At 47.1% G+C, this 18,779-nt stretch overlaps 1 protein-coding gene across 1 annotated transcript; it reads right to left on the bottom strand.

Moving 5' to 3' along the window:
* Positions 1-9,627: 9,627 nt before the first annotated feature.
* Positions 9,628-18,529, bottom strand: LMX1B (LIM homeobox transcription factor 1, beta). Its single transcript, XM_009892292.1, has 6 exons — positions 18,303-18,529; positions 14,471-14,649; positions 13,395-13,472; positions 12,936-13,002; positions 11,936-12,097; positions 9,628-10,184 (listed from the first exon to the last, which is right to left on the bottom strand). The coding sequence occupies exons 1-6, from the start codon at positions 18,505-18,507 to the stop codon at positions 10,027-10,029; spliced, it is 849 nt and encodes a 282-aa protein (XP_009890594.1). The 5' UTR covers positions 18,508-18,529; the 3' UTR covers positions 9,628-10,026.
* Positions 18,530-18,779: the final 250 nt, after the last annotated feature.

Below are 18,779 nucleotides of genomic sequence, written 5' to 3'. Positions count from 1 at the left end.
GTTGTGTTTTATGTAATTCTCCGCTCAGTATTGCTTTCTTTCCTCTGCAGTTTGGGGAGCAGCTCTGGTCATGTCCAGCATGTCTTGCTCACGGGGTGATACGCAAAGAGCCTGTGATCTGCAGAAGCCGTGATGCCAAAGCCCCGGGGCCCAGCACAGTGCACTGACCGGCTGGCAGCGAAGAGCCAGTCCGACCCCAGCCACCATCGGTGGGAACTGTCAGACCCAGGCGAGGAGCTGCGGGCCGAGGGGTGTGTGCTTTCACTTCAGCCGAGTAACTCATATTTAGTTCTCAAAGTATGAGAAAAACCAGTTTGAGAATGCTAATGGTAGCTGCTGCTTTGATAAATACTACAAGCCAAATTCATTAGTGGGCTTTCCAAGAGAATTGTTTTCTTTTCCCATCATAAGTAAACAAAGAAATAGCATTCTCTGTCATCTCTCTCATTTCAGAATGTACCTGCTGGTTCTAGTGCTAATTACCATGTTCCTTCTGTGATGGAAAATAGCCCCACAGCATCTTTACTGCAAAATTTGGTTTTCAGGAAAGAACAGTTTTCTGAGAATGTAAAAATGTGTTTCATTCTTACTAATTGGTTTATATTTGACCATAAATAAATGAGAAGCAAGTATGCTATTTATTTAATAGCATTTAATGTACAATCATTTTATACAGTGGGGCCATACTCATAATGTTTCTTTTATGTTATTGAAAATATTGATAAAACACTAGATATTCATTAGTTATACCATTTCCAAGTACACAGAAGGATGAACAAATGTGTTTTCATTATAAGAGGTAATAATAATTAAGAGTGACAGCACCTTATCCTCAGGATCTGCCTCCCAGCAGCAGTTTGGCTGATAAAAAACCAGAAGTTAAGATAAGGCAGCAATTATTAAGACAAATCTTTTGAAGGGCTGTTTGAACTCCTGTGTCCAGCAGATAATCTGATTTTACAAGGTGCTCCAAGGGGGGTAGGCTGCATGGGAAGCAGTACCCAGGTGCAGGCCTTTAGCCCTTTGCACCGGCATTTTTACCTCTAGCCATTTCCCCGGTCGCTTCTTCTTTTGTTTGCTACAGCTGTGGCATATAAATCAGTCTTCATTCTATCTCACTGACACCAAAGAGAAACACAGCACAAACAATGCAGAACACCAAGCCCCAAATGTATTAATCATCTTTTTTTTTTTTTTTTCTTTTTTGCTGATCCCTTTCACCTATCTTTTTTGGGAGATTCAGGAATGGCTATGGGCAACTCAGTAATTCTTCCTTCATAAATATTAGATGCACGCAGAGCATGAATATTTGAGTAGCTAACTCTGACTTAAGTGCAACCGATTGCTAATGGCAATTCATTTTTCCTTGGTGACATTCCACCAATAACAAGCATGAGGGGGATAGGATGATGCAATTTGGAGCTGGACAGCAAAAGGGAAAGAAGGTACCGTTTGGGAACAAAGATGCTTTATAGATCAAGCCTTCAGGTCAAACTTAGGGCTATGTATCCTCCCTTACCTTGGAAGGAGCTTTAGCAGATAGACTCGTGCTCAGCAGTTTTGTGCATATCCTTAGGAGCTAAATGCTGAAAAAAGTTTTGAACATTTATGACGGATTTTTATTACATCATTGAGCTACTGCGTCTTGCCGTATTGTGCCCTGCGTGATGTTGCACGCATGATGTGCAAACTACAGTGGGAAAGACGAGGCCGTTCTCTGACATCCTCCGCCCGGGGTGCACCACATCCCTGCTGGTCGAACCGCGGCTTGCCGTGAGAAGGGGCAGTTGGGGTTCCTCCAGCCCAGTCCCAGGTCCTGGCGCATTCCCTTTCTCTCACTGACTCTTGCGGCCCTGTGCTCATAGCACAAGTCAGATTAAGCTGCTCTTCCAGGGGAAAACACTGTCATTTTAGTCCTTAACGGACTGTTTTTCAAGCCAGATGAACTCACCCTGCTGCACAAGGGCTGCAAAGGACGCGCTGAAATAGTGTGACTGGCAGCCGGGGGTGGAAACTGGGCTGCCCCTTTTGGTGATATCAGGTTAGCTGTAAAACTATGTTTTGTTTTAATAAAAAATAGAAATTGTGACTTTATGCCTGAGGCATAGAAAAGAAATGTAGTGTCTCTGGACCTGGGGAATAGCAATGAGTAATCAGATGTGACCAGATCAAACCTCAGCTGAAGTTCATGTTCCTGTTTACATGGCCCAAGAGAAACCAGCATGTATCTATCATTTTATATTGGTCTCAAATTTGCCATTACGAGATTAATACTTTGTAATCCATTGGTAATACTTATACACATTAGTCTGTTTTAGCATGTGGCTCCCCTTGCATGTGTTTTGCCCCAGGAAAAGACCCTGTTACACGTCTCTGAAATCACCACAGCCGCCACAGGCCATTTTGCCAGGGCTTCTGCCTCCTCAGCCTGCGCCGGGGCAGTGCTGGTGGCGGTTCGGGCAGACCAGATGCTCTGGGCTCGCACCAGGGCCCAGCCGCCATCCGTGCCGGTCTGTGCGCTGCGGACAGTGCCCTGCAGCTCACGTCGGCCGCCACCAGCCCTGCCCGGCGAGGCGGGGAGACATGCCATCGTGGCTCCGGCGTAGGGCCCCACTTCTCACTCCAGACAGATCTGCTGTGGTTCAGGCGCTGGAAATACTGAGTGCAGCTTCGTCAGGGCCTGTACGGCAGCACGTGAGGAGAGGATGGTTTCTGAGGCGTGCAAATACAACGCGTGCCTCTCTGGACAATGGAGCCGACTCTCTGGGGCTGCTGGCTGCGGTCTGCCCTCCCCCAGCAGGTCCCCGGCCACACAGACCCGCTGACCACACGGGGCGACGCGGGACGCTCGGGGACCTGCAGGGACGTGGTCCTCGGGCAGGGCCGCAATGCTCGTGTGGCCCCCGTGTGCTGCCCGGCAGACACAGCTGGCGGCGGAGCGGACGTTCTGGTGCCGAGCATGGAGGGTACGCGCACTCCGTTCTCCTGTGCGAGCCTCTGTGCCAGGGCCCAGCGGAGCAGCATGGCTTCTCTGCCCAGGAGGCTGTTTGGGCTCCTGGCCCCGACACGGCCAGCCCCAGCAGCCAGCCCTGCTCCGGAGGGGCCCGCGGCGCCCGGCAGCCATGAGGTGCACAGTCGGGCTTTCTCCCTCCCCTGCAGCTCTGCACCTCTCCTCCTGTGCTGCTTCTCCAAGTCGGCAATACTGCCGGCTTTTCACTTCAGCATAGATGGCATTGGTTAAGATAATAAAATAATAACCATTCGGCCACTTCTCTGTCACTTAAGCAGAGAAAAAGCAGTGAAAAGCCTTGGCCCAGCCTACCTGGCTGCCTAGTTGTGGAGCTGGTTCACTTCCCACACCTGCATTTGCTCTGCTTTGCTTCCCTTTAAAGAATATCCCTTTCAGAAAATGTTCTTTTCTCACAGCGTCTATTGAAAACCTAGCAGGGTTGGGTCAGAAAATTTCCATTTGAGAAATTTTGTTTCTATAAAAAAAATCAAAATTTTCTCTGGAAAACTAAGTGTATGCTTTCTGTAGGTGAAAACCAGCTCTTAGCTGAAAATCGTAATTCTCAGTTTAAAAATAAGTTTTAATGGCAAACTCTCAAGGGAGCCCATTAACAGTGTCTAACCTGCTTTACAGCAAAGCTGGACCAGCAGGATCGGACCACGTCTCAGCGGTGAGGAGCCCATCGCAGCTGCTCCTTGCCGCACTGCTGAGCCCTGGTGCCGCAGGAGCGCTGGCGGCTGTGCCCAGAGCGCTGCTGCTGGCAGCAGACAGCCCTCACCTCTGCCAGCTCATCTGGTTCTTGGACACCTCCGCAGCTGTCAGTGGCAATGAGCACCGGAGTCTTCCCCAGAACCAGTTCACACACCATCTGAAACACCGCTCATCCTCCAGACCTCTGCTGCGTCATGGACGAAGCAGAGGACCGGTGAGTCTCTGTGTTCGTGGTGTTGCTGTTTGCTGTCATGAACAGGTATTACCCTGGTTTCTTGTACAGCTGTGCCTGTGGCCAGTGGCGGAGGAGTGGTGCACCCAGGCTTGTCATACCCCCAGGTACGCCCAAAACGCTACTGGGGTTATCACAGTTGACGCGTCGTATCCATGAGCTCCAGAGTAAGCCCTCCTGGCCTTGCCTGGAACAAGGAACGCCTGCCCCACACACACCTTGGTCCTGACAGAGCTCCGTCTGAGTGGCTGGTCTGGCGGCACCATCTTTAATTCCTACAGATTTCTCCTGTCCTAAGCTGGTCCATGCAAAAATGGCTGAAGGCCACTGTCCCCATCCCCACAGAGGAGCTCTCAACCTGCAGAGGCCAAAGGACAGTGTGAGAGGAGACCCAGCCATTGCCCATGCTGTGTCTCCCTGTGGAAGAAGGCCACCTACTAAGCAGCATGGGCTACTATTCTACACTACTGAAAATATTAATGCAGTGCTCAGCTGTCAAAGTCCCCGGGTTTCCTGCCTGAGAGAACAGTGGTGCCATCCCCAGTACACAGAGAACACGCTTTCAGTCTGCAAAAGCAAAGAAAGAACCGCACACTGAAAGAAAATCCTGCTTTGTTTACAGGTTGCTTTTATTTACAAATATACTGGTGTAATCTCTCTCTTTTTTTCTTTTTCTGTTTTTGGTGGGGGCAGGGTGTGTGTGTGTGCACGCACATGCACATGGGAAGGAGCATAATGTATGAGAAACTCATGTATCTTAGCTGCCAGGCAATGGTGGCAGGGAAAAAAATGCAGTGAAATGAAATTTAAAAACACTAATAAATAATTTAACAATGACAAGTAATTAAATTAAAAAAAAATATCCGATCTACATACATTATGGTGGTTTGTTACCAACACAGAGTGAAAGAAGCAGAGAGTCTACGGTGAGAGGCAGCTGGTTAAGTATGAGAGAGCACAGTCATATTTTTTACAAGTTAAACAAATTGTAACAGACAGCTACAAAATACTACATTTTGATAACATAAATACAGAATATATAAATATACAAGTAATACAGCCATACACAGCTAAAAAATCGGGTGTTCACTTAAAAACAGAGTTCCCAATGCAAAGTATCTGGCAGTCCCTTCACAGTCACTGCTGAGCAGAAACAGGGTGTGCAGAACCAAGGGGACCCGGGCTGCATCCGTGGGGACGGCAAATAGTCATAAGTTTATTCAGAGAGGCCTCAAATGAGCAAGACCGTGCTTAAATCCCACCAAAGCCAAAAGACTTCAGGTAAGCAAGCACCCAGGGACCCCCCTAGCCAGACAGAACAGACGCCCGAAGCCCTGGCCACGCTGCTGTGGGTGCGGTGGTCGGCTGTCCCGTGCCACTGGGGCGAGGAGGGTGGGCTGGAGGTGGACCACACACACAGGGAGCGTCTGCTGTTCAAACATGCATGCCATGGTTTGGGCATGGGGTTCTGCAAAGCACTACCCTGAGCACTTGGGACTTTGGGTACTGTGGCTCCAGCTCCTGTGGCTTTGATGTGCTTTGGCTGCCTCTCTGTCCTTTGACTGTTGTGAGCAAGCTCCGGGCTGGTAAGAACTTTTCCCTTCCTCCTGGATTCTGCTGTTAATTTCTAGTGACTTTGGGGGACAACCAGAATTCTTACGACACGGTTCAAAGAGGTGCTCTCGCAAAGACCAGCCTGCAGCATCCCTAGCAGCGTCACAGAGCCGAGTTCCCTGGGGCACCTGGGGCGGTGGCGTGGGACATACTTCTGATCCTTAAGGAAACTGGAAGGGAGTCCTGAGCACAGTAGGAAGAGGTAAGTGGGTTCACATCATCCCTGGAAGGTTTGTCGGCATGAAGGACCTTCCCCATGCAATGGCGGCGCAACAAGGTGGCTGAGTTGCTGCTGACAGAGCGGCAATGACCCCTTCAAAGGACCTGGTAATGTTCACCCGACTTGTGCCAGGTGGGTCTGAAAAATCTGCTTGGCAGCCATCGTGAGACTACCTGAGTCACATCTCAGGCACGGTTAGCAGCAACTGAGCGAAGTGATCCGGATGTTTTTGATGACAGAGTTTAAAGAAGAAAAGGAGATCAAGATGCCTAGGATGGCGTGTCAATCTTAGTGACTGCCACCACCACACTTTACTTACAGCAACATAATTGTCTTCCATGTTGTGACTGTGAAACACGTTTGCCACCAGCCCCTAACTATTTACGATACAGGGTTTAATCCATAGTGCTGTGGCAAACGGGAGGCTGCGAACAGCAGTGCATGGTAGACCGTCCCCTCAACAGTCAACCGTGCAATGGAAACGTGCTGCTGCCCAGCCGAGAGCCCGGGAGCGGGAGCGAGGGCCTCACTGCTCAGGAACCATTTCTGAATGCCGGGAAGTCTCCCTGTGCCACCGTTACGGAGCTGGTAACTGCACAATAAAGACCTCGGAGGAAGATAGTACCTGGCATATTCATTCTGATCTCACAGTCATCTTTTTTAAACATTATTGAGCAAACCCTGAAACCTAATCAATCATCTTTTACTTAATTGCATCTTGTCACCACTTTAGCTTAACATGTATCCTTGCTTAGCCAAAACAACATGATTGAAACACCATGAAGAGCTCACTTGATGAATTTATATTAGAGAGGGGTTAATTTCCTAGGGAAAATGATCACTGTAAGGTGCATGTAATAAACTGCTGTCATGACCTCTAGCCTTCAAGCTCCCATATGTGCAATCATTGTTTGTGGTTTCCGTGGAAGTGCCAGATGCTAAGAATTTTTGGCAAGAGTTTATCAATTTGACTCAGTGTAAGATATTACTGTGATATGGCCCATTAAACATTTTACTTTCACCTGATCGGTGACATTTCCCTTGACAATAGAAGAGTAAAGCGGAAATCAAAAAGGTCAGAGGTTGCTATATAATCTTTTACTGCAGGTCCCAGGTTAAAACCACAATGATCACACTCCAGTAGGATAATTCATTCCACAAAAAAAAAGTGACATTTATTTTGCTTTAATGAACTTTGGCCTTTGCCACATATAACGGGTCCGCTGGAAATCATTGGCTATGCATTCCTTCCCTTGACCAGCAGCAACCCACAGTGGCACGGGAAACGTTACGCATGCCAGAGGGCTTGACTGTGTTGTGTGCGTGGCACCAGAGACGGTGGAATATGGGGCAACAAACAGCTAAGGCATCATCATACAACACACCAAGGGAAGAGGAGGTGGTATGTACAAGCAATGAAAAGAGAGAGAAAAAAGAGTGGCAAACAGTCATCCAAAAAAAATCAGCAAAAGATTGTGGTTACTTCAGTTATAAAATGGGACAACTGATTCTCTCCTTGGAAATGGATTGTGTTTTCAACATCCAGCCCAGAAGCAGAGGTAGAGTTGGGACAAGGCAGTTCTCCAAACTGTAGGTCACATTATAGTTCTCATATAAGTCCCTGTAAACACTAAAAATGCCATTTTGATCCTGCCAGTAATGAGGGACGAAGCAAGGTTGTGCCTACGTGTAGTCTATAAACCCAGTATGTTTGAGATGGTGAAGACACTTTTCTATGACTCTAAAGTAGCACAGCAGAAGGGTGGGGAGGAAAACTTGATGAATCCATTGAGATCGGAGGTGACAAATGTTTATAATGTGCCATATGAAATCTGCTTGCCTTCTGGCCTGCAAGCAGTGAGGATCACCTGAGTTCTTTATAGATGTTTGCTATCATGCAGAGAGAACGGAAATTGTTATTATTTTGATACACAAGGAAAGGGAAAAATAATTGAAGGGGATGGGTAAGAAAAGATAATTCTTCCACATTCAAAACACATCCAGGGGCTCACAGCCTTCAGCTGAAAACCCACATCCCTGTCAGAGAGCGAGAAATCGTCACTAGCGAAAGCGTGCAGGTGAAACGGACCCATCTCCCCAGGCATGGCAGCCTGCAGCTCGGGCTGCCGCCGCAGAGGCAGGAGATGGGGACCCGCAGGGAGGGGAGCATCACCCCAGCGTCCTCGCAGAGACATTGGCACCTTTGCTCGCGAAGGGCTGCGTGTGGGCAGACAGCGGGTCTGCCCCGAAGGGTTTGCCTTGGGTCTGCGCGCTGCTCTCCTGCACTGCACACAGAGTCTTCTCTCCCAGTGCTTTCCTCACCTCCACAGGGTGAAAATGCATACACTTTTTTGGAGAGAAAACTTTGCTTTCTCAAGAAACCTCTAACACTGTCGGTCCACATTTCCATGCTAGGGAGGAACATGATGCTATTTTTTCCCTTGGACCTATCATCTGATCCTTGCCATCCACCCCCGCAGGACACCAGGAGGACCTTTCTCCATCAGCGAAAGGGTGGGCGGCTGCCCGTGGGGCTCCCCAGCAGGACCCCCCCACCGCGGCCGTGGTGTGCCGGCGGTGCCGAGCCCCACGGGAGACTCTGCGGCGCTGGCCTGGTACCAGTCCTCAGCCTGGAGGAGTTGGATTAACCAATGCTTTGGACTTGTTTTCAACTATTATGGTCAATATATTAAAGGTATTTATTTAAGAAAGTGCCTATCCTGCCAATCTTTCCCCATGAGCTCTATTTTGAACACACCCTATAATTACTGATATTACCCTGGCAAATTTTCCCCAAGAAGTTTTCTCCACTAAAAGCCATGACCATACTTGTCTGCCTCCCCACATTATAATTATCACCAGGCAATATTTATAACTATACTATTATTATTTATGATATTTTATGCCCTACAAAAACCTATATGACATATGCTCAAACTTCAGCATCTGAGACATTCCGACTTCAGCTGGGACATTCCCTTCAATTTGTGTACTTGGTCTTCTTACATTTGCACTAATAGGTTAGTTGGAGTATTTAAACACAGGAGTCCCATCAGTGTGAAACCTGCAGGATGTGGGTTAGACTCCAGCTCAACATATCTAAACCTGCCATCGTGATCTCTTTCATACTTTTTTTCCCCAATTGGTGTGCATTTCAGTACTTCTGATGGTTCGGGCTAGAACTGTATATCATAGATTCTCGCTGAGGCGAGATAATTAACTAAAGGAGTGCTTAATTATTCCAGATGGACAATGGAGCATTGCACATTTATGCCTCATGCAAAACATAAACAAACAGAACAGAATGAACAACATATGTTTGCCAGTCATGGCCTAGACTTGAAATTTGGCACTGCAATACTTACAAACAAATGTAAATGCTTTATTCTCACACTTAAAAAAAAAATAATTAAATAAAATTCTGTCTTGTAAGCACCTTTAGTTTTAATTATTTAAGATCAATACTAACCTAAATGCCTCTGTCCCTAACATGCACCTCCTCTCCGGGGTCATAGACCTTTCTTATTATTATTCTTATTATTTCTCCACAAATATTACTGTTAACCAGTTTCCTCAGTATCATATGCATAAGGGCTATAAACTAATGAGCAGTTCTAGGTTATGTAGAAAAAGTGTAGAAAGGAAACAAATGTTGAACGTCACATTTACATTAACTTCTCACAGTTCAAATGGCAATTTATCCACAACATAGTATGAATCATGCAGTAAGAAAAGGGAGGAATCTCCAGTTTCTTTGATTTATTTGTCATATGGTCGACTGATGTCAGTATCAGTGGCTTTAAAAAAAAAAAAAAGTTTAAACATCCAAAAGAAAGGAAGAGAGAAAGGAGGAAAAGGTCTAGCTTTCCGCAAAATCCATTTCCTTTACAACGATGAGCTCAAACCAAACCAAACCAAAGGCTGCTGACGAGCAGGGTCTTCTGTTCCTTCCGTGCTTGTCTCGTGGTCTGGTGCAAGCTGGGAATCAAGGGTAGGGACTGGTGGATGCGTTTCGTTTATATATATATATATATATGTATGTATGTAGGTAGGTATTAATATATATACACATACATACACATATACGCACGCAGATACAGTCTTCCTAAAAATGCTCTTTGCAGTCCAGAGGCAGCAGGAGTCACTGTGAAGAAAGAGCTGGGCAACATATGGCTGTAGAGTCTGCACTGGAAAAAGTCACTGGCTAAATACACGCCAGCTGTTTGTTTTCTTTTATTTTCATGAGGCGAAATAGGAGCTCTGCATAGAGTACAGCCTGTCAATGGGGTTTCCTACTCTAGCCTGCATGGAGTTAACTTCGGAAGAGGCAAGAAAACAGTCGCTCAAGCTAGTTAAAGAGGTATCACTGTCGATATCATGAAAAATGGAGTCGTTTCCTGCAAATGAAACGTATATGTTAAGCTGGATTCTGTGCAGCCAGAGGAGGACACAGTACACACGGATGCTCATATGTTGCACACTGCAGCAAAAGGGGAACGCTCCTGGTTTTGTTTTCACACGTTAACGCAATTTCGCTCTAAGGGTCTGACCTACAAAGGGGAAGGCTAGCGACCAACTCGCAGAGTTCAGCTGGCAGCAGTGCCACTCGAATCTGCCAGGATTTAATTTATGCTTCAGTCAGCAGCACAAAAGAGAGCCTAGGCTGAGGAGGTGAGCAAACAGCGCCAGGAGGAACAGGTCCCCGGCTCCCCGTGTGCTGGGAACCGGCATTCGTGGGGGCACTGGGGCCACCGAGGAGGGTGGGACCAGACACCGAGTGCCCGCGCCAGGGAAAAGCGGTCTCAGAGCCACAACCAGTAACGGTCTTCCTTTACACACAAGGTAAAACACGGATCTACGAACGCGATGGGACCCAGGAGGAGACCTGGCTTCCCTGGCCTCAAGGGAGCTACAGCAGCAAACATGCTTTCATTTCAGAAGATTCCACTCTTTTGGGGCTGGTTTGGAGCCGCACTTTTTATTTCCCTTAGTAACTTAGATTTCAGCTTACTTCAACGCTCAAGGGACCAGAAAGAGCTCTTGCTCAAGTCCTGTGAGCAATAAAAAAGCGTTAGTCCGGCTCTTTCTCCTCACGCGCTCATTTGAAACAGCTATCTCCCGCACTGGTTCTGGAGCGCAGGACCTGCCTCTCAAGGGGTTTTGCTTAGAAAGCCAAGCACATTGTTAGCAACAAAATCACAAGCCATCTAATGCTTATTTGCACTTCAGATGTCCTCAGCTCCTCACAGGATTTACCACGTTGCCTGGTGTGCACCGTGGACTTGTCTCAGTGGGAAAGGTAATAACACAGACTCAAAGCAGATTTCATGTTGGCCTGTGCTTGCCGTGCTCATGAAAGCGATACGCACGTGGACCTCCACCATGGAGTGCTCCTGGTCAGCAGAAACGAGTCTGACGTCACAGGCCCTTGTGGGCTACAGCAAGGCCAACAATCACAGTCTGAGAAATCCTCTTACATTGCATTTAAATGACACACTGCAATTGTCCAGAATCAATTATTAGGCATTTAACGCTTGTGCTGCGTTTGGTGTACCTATCCGCTTGATGGTGTGTGGTCAGGAAATCCTGAAAGCGTCATCTTGATTTTGGGCAGAGAATAAAACTATGCAGGAGAAATGTCTTGTGGTGACACATCTCTTAGCAGCTCATGAGCTGTTCTTTAGCAAATCCGTGCATCCAATCTGAGGGATCTTAGAGGGGTGCATATTCATTTTGGGATGAATAGGTTACTTCTCTTTATTAGACCACTTTTCAAGGCACTTTTTTCCCAAAGCTTCTAGAAAAAGGAAAAACTTGTGAGGGAGCTAATATTTGGTACTGTTTATTTTTCAATGTCTTGGATAGTGGTTTAAAAAAGTGGAGCTGGAGAGGTGATGTTGCTTGGTTTGTCATTTATCAGAATTACACTGTGAACTAGTTCTGAAGGGTGTCCAGAGCTTGGGATGAGCTCGCTTCTACGCCCTTATGCATATGTGAAAATAAACACACAAAACTGACTAGTACAAATTCCCTGGTGCAAATCCCAGAAAAAATATTATAAAAGCAAGTAGCTCTACTGAACCTGCGGCGTGTAAACCAGCATATGACCCCTGCTATTTCTGATGCGGCAGAATGATGCATGCCTTACCATAAGGGTTCATGTGGTCGCCTGGCATTTGTGGAGGGGTAAGACCCTGCTGAAACGGGTCTGTGCCATAACTGCTTTGATCCATTGCTACAATCTGCTGCTGTGGTGGTGCAAGTGGTGTGTAAGATGTCATCATCCCTTCCATTCGGTTGGACATTACTTCTGCAAAGCAAACAAACAGGAGGGCACAGTCAGTGCTTGGGAGCATGGAGGCAGCAGACATCAGTGTCAGGGGCAGTCCTGAACCTGAGCGCAGGGTGAACGCGGCGAGGTGTGCCCTGTCATTCAGAGGAGCCTTCCACACTGCGTCTGAGAGTACAGCCCTGAGCAGTAAGTTGAAAGACTTGCAATTTCTGACTATATAATTTCTGGAGCTCCTGGGTGCCGGACCGTATCTTCCCAAAGTCTGTCCTGTGTGTGACACAGCCCTATTATTCTCTAACTTCTGTTGGTACCAGTTTTTCCGGCTCTGCATAAAGAGGAGGATTTGAGGCTGCAAGGCCTTGGGAGCTGGAGAACCTCAGGAGCATTCACAGAGCGGCAGAGCAAGCCCCGGTGCCTCTGTGCCGCTCCTGCCCCAGGGTGCTGCCAGCCGCGGGGGTGCAGGGCTCCCCGCGCCTCGGCCGTGGCAGCGGCGCTGACGCCCTTGCAAGTAGCCTGTGGACGCCCAGCTGAGCGTGGTCCCCCCTTTCCTCTGGAGAAAACAAACTGGAGGATCTACCTGGAGTGAGCCCCCTGGAGATTTCCTCCAGCGAAAGCCCCTCTGTACTGCACATTTCTTCTAGAAAGGAGGGAACAGCGTCTGTGCGAGCACCTCCAGGGTCTGCCCCCGTGGGAGAACTCTGGGCACTCTGCGTGTTTCCACGGATGGTGGCACACATTATCCACGGACTCGCGCGTGCCCCGTATGCCTGCACTTAAGACATTATGTGGGAATGGCACTTCAAGAAACCTCGCAGATTCTTTTCCCCTTACATTGCCTTCATCACAAATCCCCTACCTTGTCCTAGTCGCTGCGAGTTTTGTTGCTCTTGCTGCTGCTGATGCCTTCGTGCTAGTTTTTTCATCTGAATAAAAGAGGAAGAACAGAACAATCTCATGGTTCTGAATGCAACAATTTTGTTTCCTTACAAAACTCTCTGCAAACATCGAATCAATTAATACAGAGCATTTATATTCATGCACACACCACTGTAGGTTCAGTTTCATTTCTAAGCTTAAACATTTCAGTTTCCAGTTCGTATTTGCATGCAAAATTTACTCCTGACCTAATGTTGCTCTGAGCACACGAACTTAAAAGACTGTGTTTGAAAGTTGCCTTTCTTGTATGGATGTAGACAGTAGTGCATGCAAAACACGTACAGTTCAGTCCCCAGGATCACTACATCTAGGGGGAGGGGGAAAGCTGTGTTGGAGGACAATCTGTGTTCTACTTTTGAAAACTTGACAAACAACCTACCTTTGCTCTTTGGTTTTGAAACCAGACCTGGACAACTCGCACACTGAGTCCTGTTTCGGCTGCTAGTGTTTCTCTGACCTACAGGAGGAAATGTTTAATGATGTAATTTTTAATATATTTTTTAAAAAACTAACCAGTTATGTTAGGAGGAATACGCCTGTACTTACAATAAAAACTGCGTGTACAGAATTACTTTTTAAAATGCCTCATATTTTTGCATAGTTTGTTCAAGTTCTGTCCTTGATGTCACTACCAGTTTCATAAGTACTGAACAAATAATCTGAGCTGTGCAAAATGACACCAAGTCATTTCCTGATTTTTATTTTACCCATAAAACAGTTCTGTGCAAAAAGATACAAATTTGGCTATGAACATTCCTTACATTGTTGAGGTACAATTTCATACTTTAAAATGGCAAAAAGGCACATTGCACCGTCCCAAGAGACATACTTTGTACGTCAGCAGGAGAATGTCACTTTTTGCAAAAATGACAACTTTCAGGATGCACCTCCATTTTTTTCCAGTCAAACTTAGGAGGAAACAGTTACCCAGGTTGCTCTTCGCAAAGATTTGATTTTCACCAGCTTCGTCACTGAAGCAATGCATTATACCTCTCCCTAGCTGCACTAAACAAGATCAACAGCAGGGTTAAGTTTCATAGAAAAGCAAGACTGGAAGGACACGTGGGACCAAAAATGAGCACCCTTCTCACTAGATAGTGACTCCCTCTGCGGTGGGAAGGAGAAGAGTGAAAGCCACTCGTTTACGTGGGCTCCAGTACTCAAGGACTACTTTATGGTTTATAAGAAGCAACTATTGCTGTTCAGCAGCAATTGGTCACGGAGCTGCTCTGCGCACTGCGGCTGAATATCCAGAAATAACAACGAGCTGGTCCTAAGCTGCGGATGGGTATTTGGGTGAGCATCACCATACGCTGGCCGCGTTTCTGTACTCACCCCAAGGCACCTGCTGCTGTGCCAGGAAGGGGCAGGGGGCTCTCCGGTGCTGTGGCCTGACCCTGCCACCCCCAAGGCCCGGTGTCAGAGCTGACTTCAGGTCCCTGATGAGGCACCTACCTTCCTACAGGGCTTGGAAGACACTTCAAAGGACGCTTTGAATGCTCGTCTTTGCTGTGTAGTAAGTATTGTCCTTGGTCGTTTAGGTCTTCTTGGGTCCTTCCCATCATCGCTTCCTTTTCCTTGGGTTACCTGTCCTTTGGTGGGCTTAACATCTCCATCTTCATCATCGCTTTTAACTGGTGAAAAATAAACAGGATATAAAATCGTACTTGTTCCACCAAGATAACAGGGCATTTGAGAACTGCTCTTCAGCTGCCAAACTGGTCACCAGGTTCAACTATTATCCCATGTTTATCTGAATACCTAAGGCAACTCCGGGCAGGAAGACACTATCTTAGATTTGTGTGCACTGCCTAAATCAAATGCCACAAAACCAGAAAAATGTGTTGAATTTTTAATTGAGGGCATGGGGCTGATCAGGGGTCGGAAATTCAAATGTGCTTCAATAGTTCCCAGAATTGGGTGCAGAGAGTCTCGCCTGGTCCTCTGCGCGCTCACCTGCCGCAACCACACGGACTGACACGCGCCCTTCCCTTCGCAGCAGAGCCGCATCTCCTCCCCAGGTGTTACCTGCAGACAGGTACTACTGCCCCCACCGCTACAGCAGCAAAACAGTGTAAATGCAAACACCACAAAAATATCTCAAAGTCTGTTTAGCTAAATATAAGCGTAGATTCCAGTTATTGTTCTGAGCATTTTGAAGCTCTAGAGGTAACATGAAATACATTCTTTGCATCTCATTTCTGCATCCCACAGAAAACATGAGTATTCTTTCTCTCTGTATTTCAATGTGTCTACAGGTGCATGCACAAAATTCTCTTTCTTGGTAAATACATACAAATATACACCTGCTTCTGTAGACCAACTAGACTATTTGTATTTTCCACAGTTAAATTCTAAATATTTGTCTAATCTGGTGATATGACATGTCTTAGCATATTGTACTTGGAAATCTCAATCGCAGTGGCAGAGGTTGAAGAGTAAGTACAAATTTTATTGTGAAAAAAACCCTTTTCAACTCAGCATATTTTATTTCACCAGACTACTGATCTTTCTTCCAGAAAGCATTAATACACTATTACAGGGACTTCAACATGAAGAAAACACTGCAATTTTTATATACTCAAAGATTATGTTTGGGGAATTAACGAATTAGACTTTAATTCATTTTAGGGTCTGATTATTATGCACCTAGCAATCTAATCACCTTTTACTTTAATAAGCATCTTTTGCCTAATGATTAAAGAGAAGTTCAGTCATTTTAATAACCATGACATTATTAACTTTCCAGCATGCCATTTCTAAGGAAAGGTTTGTGAGGATTAATATTGCTCATTGGAGAGTTACTTTTGTGTCCAGCGGACAGATATTTGATTGGAGAAGGACACACACTCAGCCGGGGCTATGTGGAATCATTTGTGCTCACACAGCCACCTGGGAGATCTGTGTTTTCCGTGTATTCGACAATGGGAGACAAAACATCCCATTTAATTTGTCAACTTGTTTTTCAGGTTTGGGTTTGGCTAACAGAGAATAATGAGGGGAAAAAAGGCATCTCCAGGAGTAAGAAACTAACCCAGGTGCCAAGGGGAAACGGATTTGAACCCCAGGTTGGTTTGTGCCGCTGCGGTAGCTCGTTGCTGATCACCAAATACAAAGCCTGCTCCTGAAGGAGAGCCCACAGGTGCCCAAAGCAGACCCCAACGCAGCCCACTGGCAAACAGCAGGCAGCGGTGCCCGTGGGGCAGGGAGGAAGGCAGGGAGGAGGATGCCCATGCCCATCACTGCGGTGTGGGGACAGCCCCGCACACTCGGCTTTGCAATGGGCGTTTGTCTGGACACGGGCGGACGGACGGCAGGATGCTGAAGCAGGCGATGAGAAGGACGTGCTGAAGGGCGAGTAGGAAACTCACATGCCTCAGGCAAATTCACAAGGAGCCCAAACCCGGAGACATGAGATTTACAGAGCAGAGCACTCAAGGTCCTGCAAATACAGTACAGCAATAAATAACCTGCTGCTCCAAGAAAGGCCCCGGTCCCACACGTCCTGCTGAGTCAGCAGTGACCTTTGTCTTGCAGCATTCCTGACGTGAAAATATAAATTTCAGCAATGTGGAGAATATGGGTCTCAGATTAGAGATTAAGGATAATTACTGCTCCTAGCTAAATTAGAATAATGCACTTTCCCATAAACCAGAGGCAAATATTCATGTCATTTGTACACTTAATGGAATGGTAATTGTTGATTTTCTTAGACATTTTCTTGGGAAACAAGTGCGCTATTATGATGGCTGCCAGCAATCTGTGTACGCGCTCTCTGCTCTCGGGATGAGCCAGGGCTCAGCAGCAGCCGGAGGCTCCCAGTCTCCCTGAGTGCGCATGGCACAGGTAGGAGGCATCCCGCCTCTCCTGGAACCGCCTGAGAGCCTGAAAGCCAGTCCTCGCTGTACGCACTGCTAAATCCCCCGCGTTTTGGACTGGAGACCCCAAATCCAGTGTGTGAACTATCTGTCCTGTGCAGTACTGTGTTCGCAGCCCTGGAGAGACAGCAAGCAGACTTTGCTCACTCTCTTTTAAAACCTTCCCTAGGAAATGGGTCGAGGAAAGGAAGCGTCTGTCTCTCCATCACCGTGAAGAACTTGGGGAAGAGACCCATCAGCTGCTGTTGGGTGCGAGGGCTCCACTGGCTTCTTCAGAAGGCAAAAGCTCCTGTCACGGTATGGTGACCCTCTGCCTTAACTCCCAGGCCAAGTGGTGCAGACTCTCGCAAGCATACAGTTTGAACCCCGGGTCCCTCTGAAGAGAGAGGTCACCCTGCAGATAAGTAGAGGTGCATTTCAGTACAGTACCAAGCCTGTTCTCCCTTGACTCTAAACAGTTTGCATTCATCAGGAACAGCGCAGGACCTCAAGGACACTCTTGGAGGTCTGTAGCAGGCAAACCCTGCACGCCTCACTTCTGTACTACATGTAGAATACAAACCACGGTGCAGCTATCCCTGGGACAACACCCGGATGATCTCCTAGTTTAACACCAGAACGGGACTCAGATAGAAAACAGCAGTGGGATCAGAGATGAGCGGAAACCAGAGCCATACCAGCCCAGGCGAGCCATACTGCCAGGGAGAACTCTGGATGGAAGTCAGGAGCGGCAAGCACGGCCTGGCCTGAAAGCATCCAGAGACAGACTCCCCTAAACCCCTCATTCAAGTTACTGCTTTTTATTTTTCTTACTGTGTGAGCCCTGTCACCTGCCTTAACGGGAGTTCTGACGGCCACCCTGCCTCCCTGCGCTGCACGGGCTGTCCCTGCAGCACAAACCCACCTCTCCGTTTCTTTGAGATTCTCCGCAGTACTTCTGTGTTGCCCTTGCAGTTTTCTCAAAGTTACCATTTGTGACTGGCAGAGAGAATACTCTTGAAAAATCATATGACTACTTTGCCCATTTTCCTAGCTCAGTCCTGTACGTGTATGTGCAGAAAATCCCCTGAAAAATATGTTAAGTGGATGGAAGAATGCCTACGGAAAACAGCACGCTTTGAATGAGGTCTCCGGTAACTGAAGTCAGCCTGATTCACACTTTGAGATCTTAAAGAAAAATACCTTTACGAAAACAAAAACTTTTTGTCCTTTACTAACAGCAAGCTAAGGGAGTCAAACTAGGGAGAACAGACTGCAAGCAGTGATTTTTTTTAGCTGTGCCTGCTAATTTGCATGGGCGGCATGTGCATATGGATAAAGTGGATGTGTAAATGGATATAGTTTTCTACGAGAAAGCTCTACAAACCCTTGCGGCTTTTCCAGTCGGAGCAGGTGTGGGAAAAGCTCACCTGAGTCTGAGTCGTCTGGGCTGACCGAGCTCAACAAGTCTTTCTCTTTCTCATAGTCACTTTTGCAGAGCAATTGCCCTTCCTTAAGCACAAACTCGTCCCCTTTCCTCAGCTGTCGTTCGCAAACGCAGCAGCAGAAGCAGCTTAAGTGGTAAACACACTCCAGGGCTCTCATCACGAATTCTGTTGGGGCGATCTTTTCCATGCAGCCACTGCACTTAGCAGCAAACAGCCTGTAAAGGAGAGAGGCAGTAAAGTCAAAGGGAATGTCAGATCATACACCGCATGAATTTAAATACAGCAAATTCTTTAATTTAACTACAGATCAGTTTGGCTCATGCTTCTGCACACTGGGAGACTTGCATCCTTAGTCTTGGAAACATCACAGGCATGCAATTTATTCAAATCTCACTCGCTTTGGTCCGGAGATTCCCAAATCACCTTTGCTGGATAAAAACCCCTAAGATTTATCCTTAT

Source organism: Charadrius vociferus, unplaced genomic scaffold, assembly GCF_000708025.1.
Source record: "Charadrius vociferus isolate BGI_N301 unplaced genomic scaffold, ASM70802v2 scaffold549, whole genome shotgun sequence".
Taxonomy (NCBI): domain Eukaryota; kingdom Metazoa; phylum Chordata; class Aves; order Charadriiformes; family Charadriidae; genus Charadrius; species Charadrius vociferus.
The sequence above is the reverse complement of the archived record's forward strand: the minus strand, read 5'-3'. Positions and strand labels throughout refer to the sequence as shown.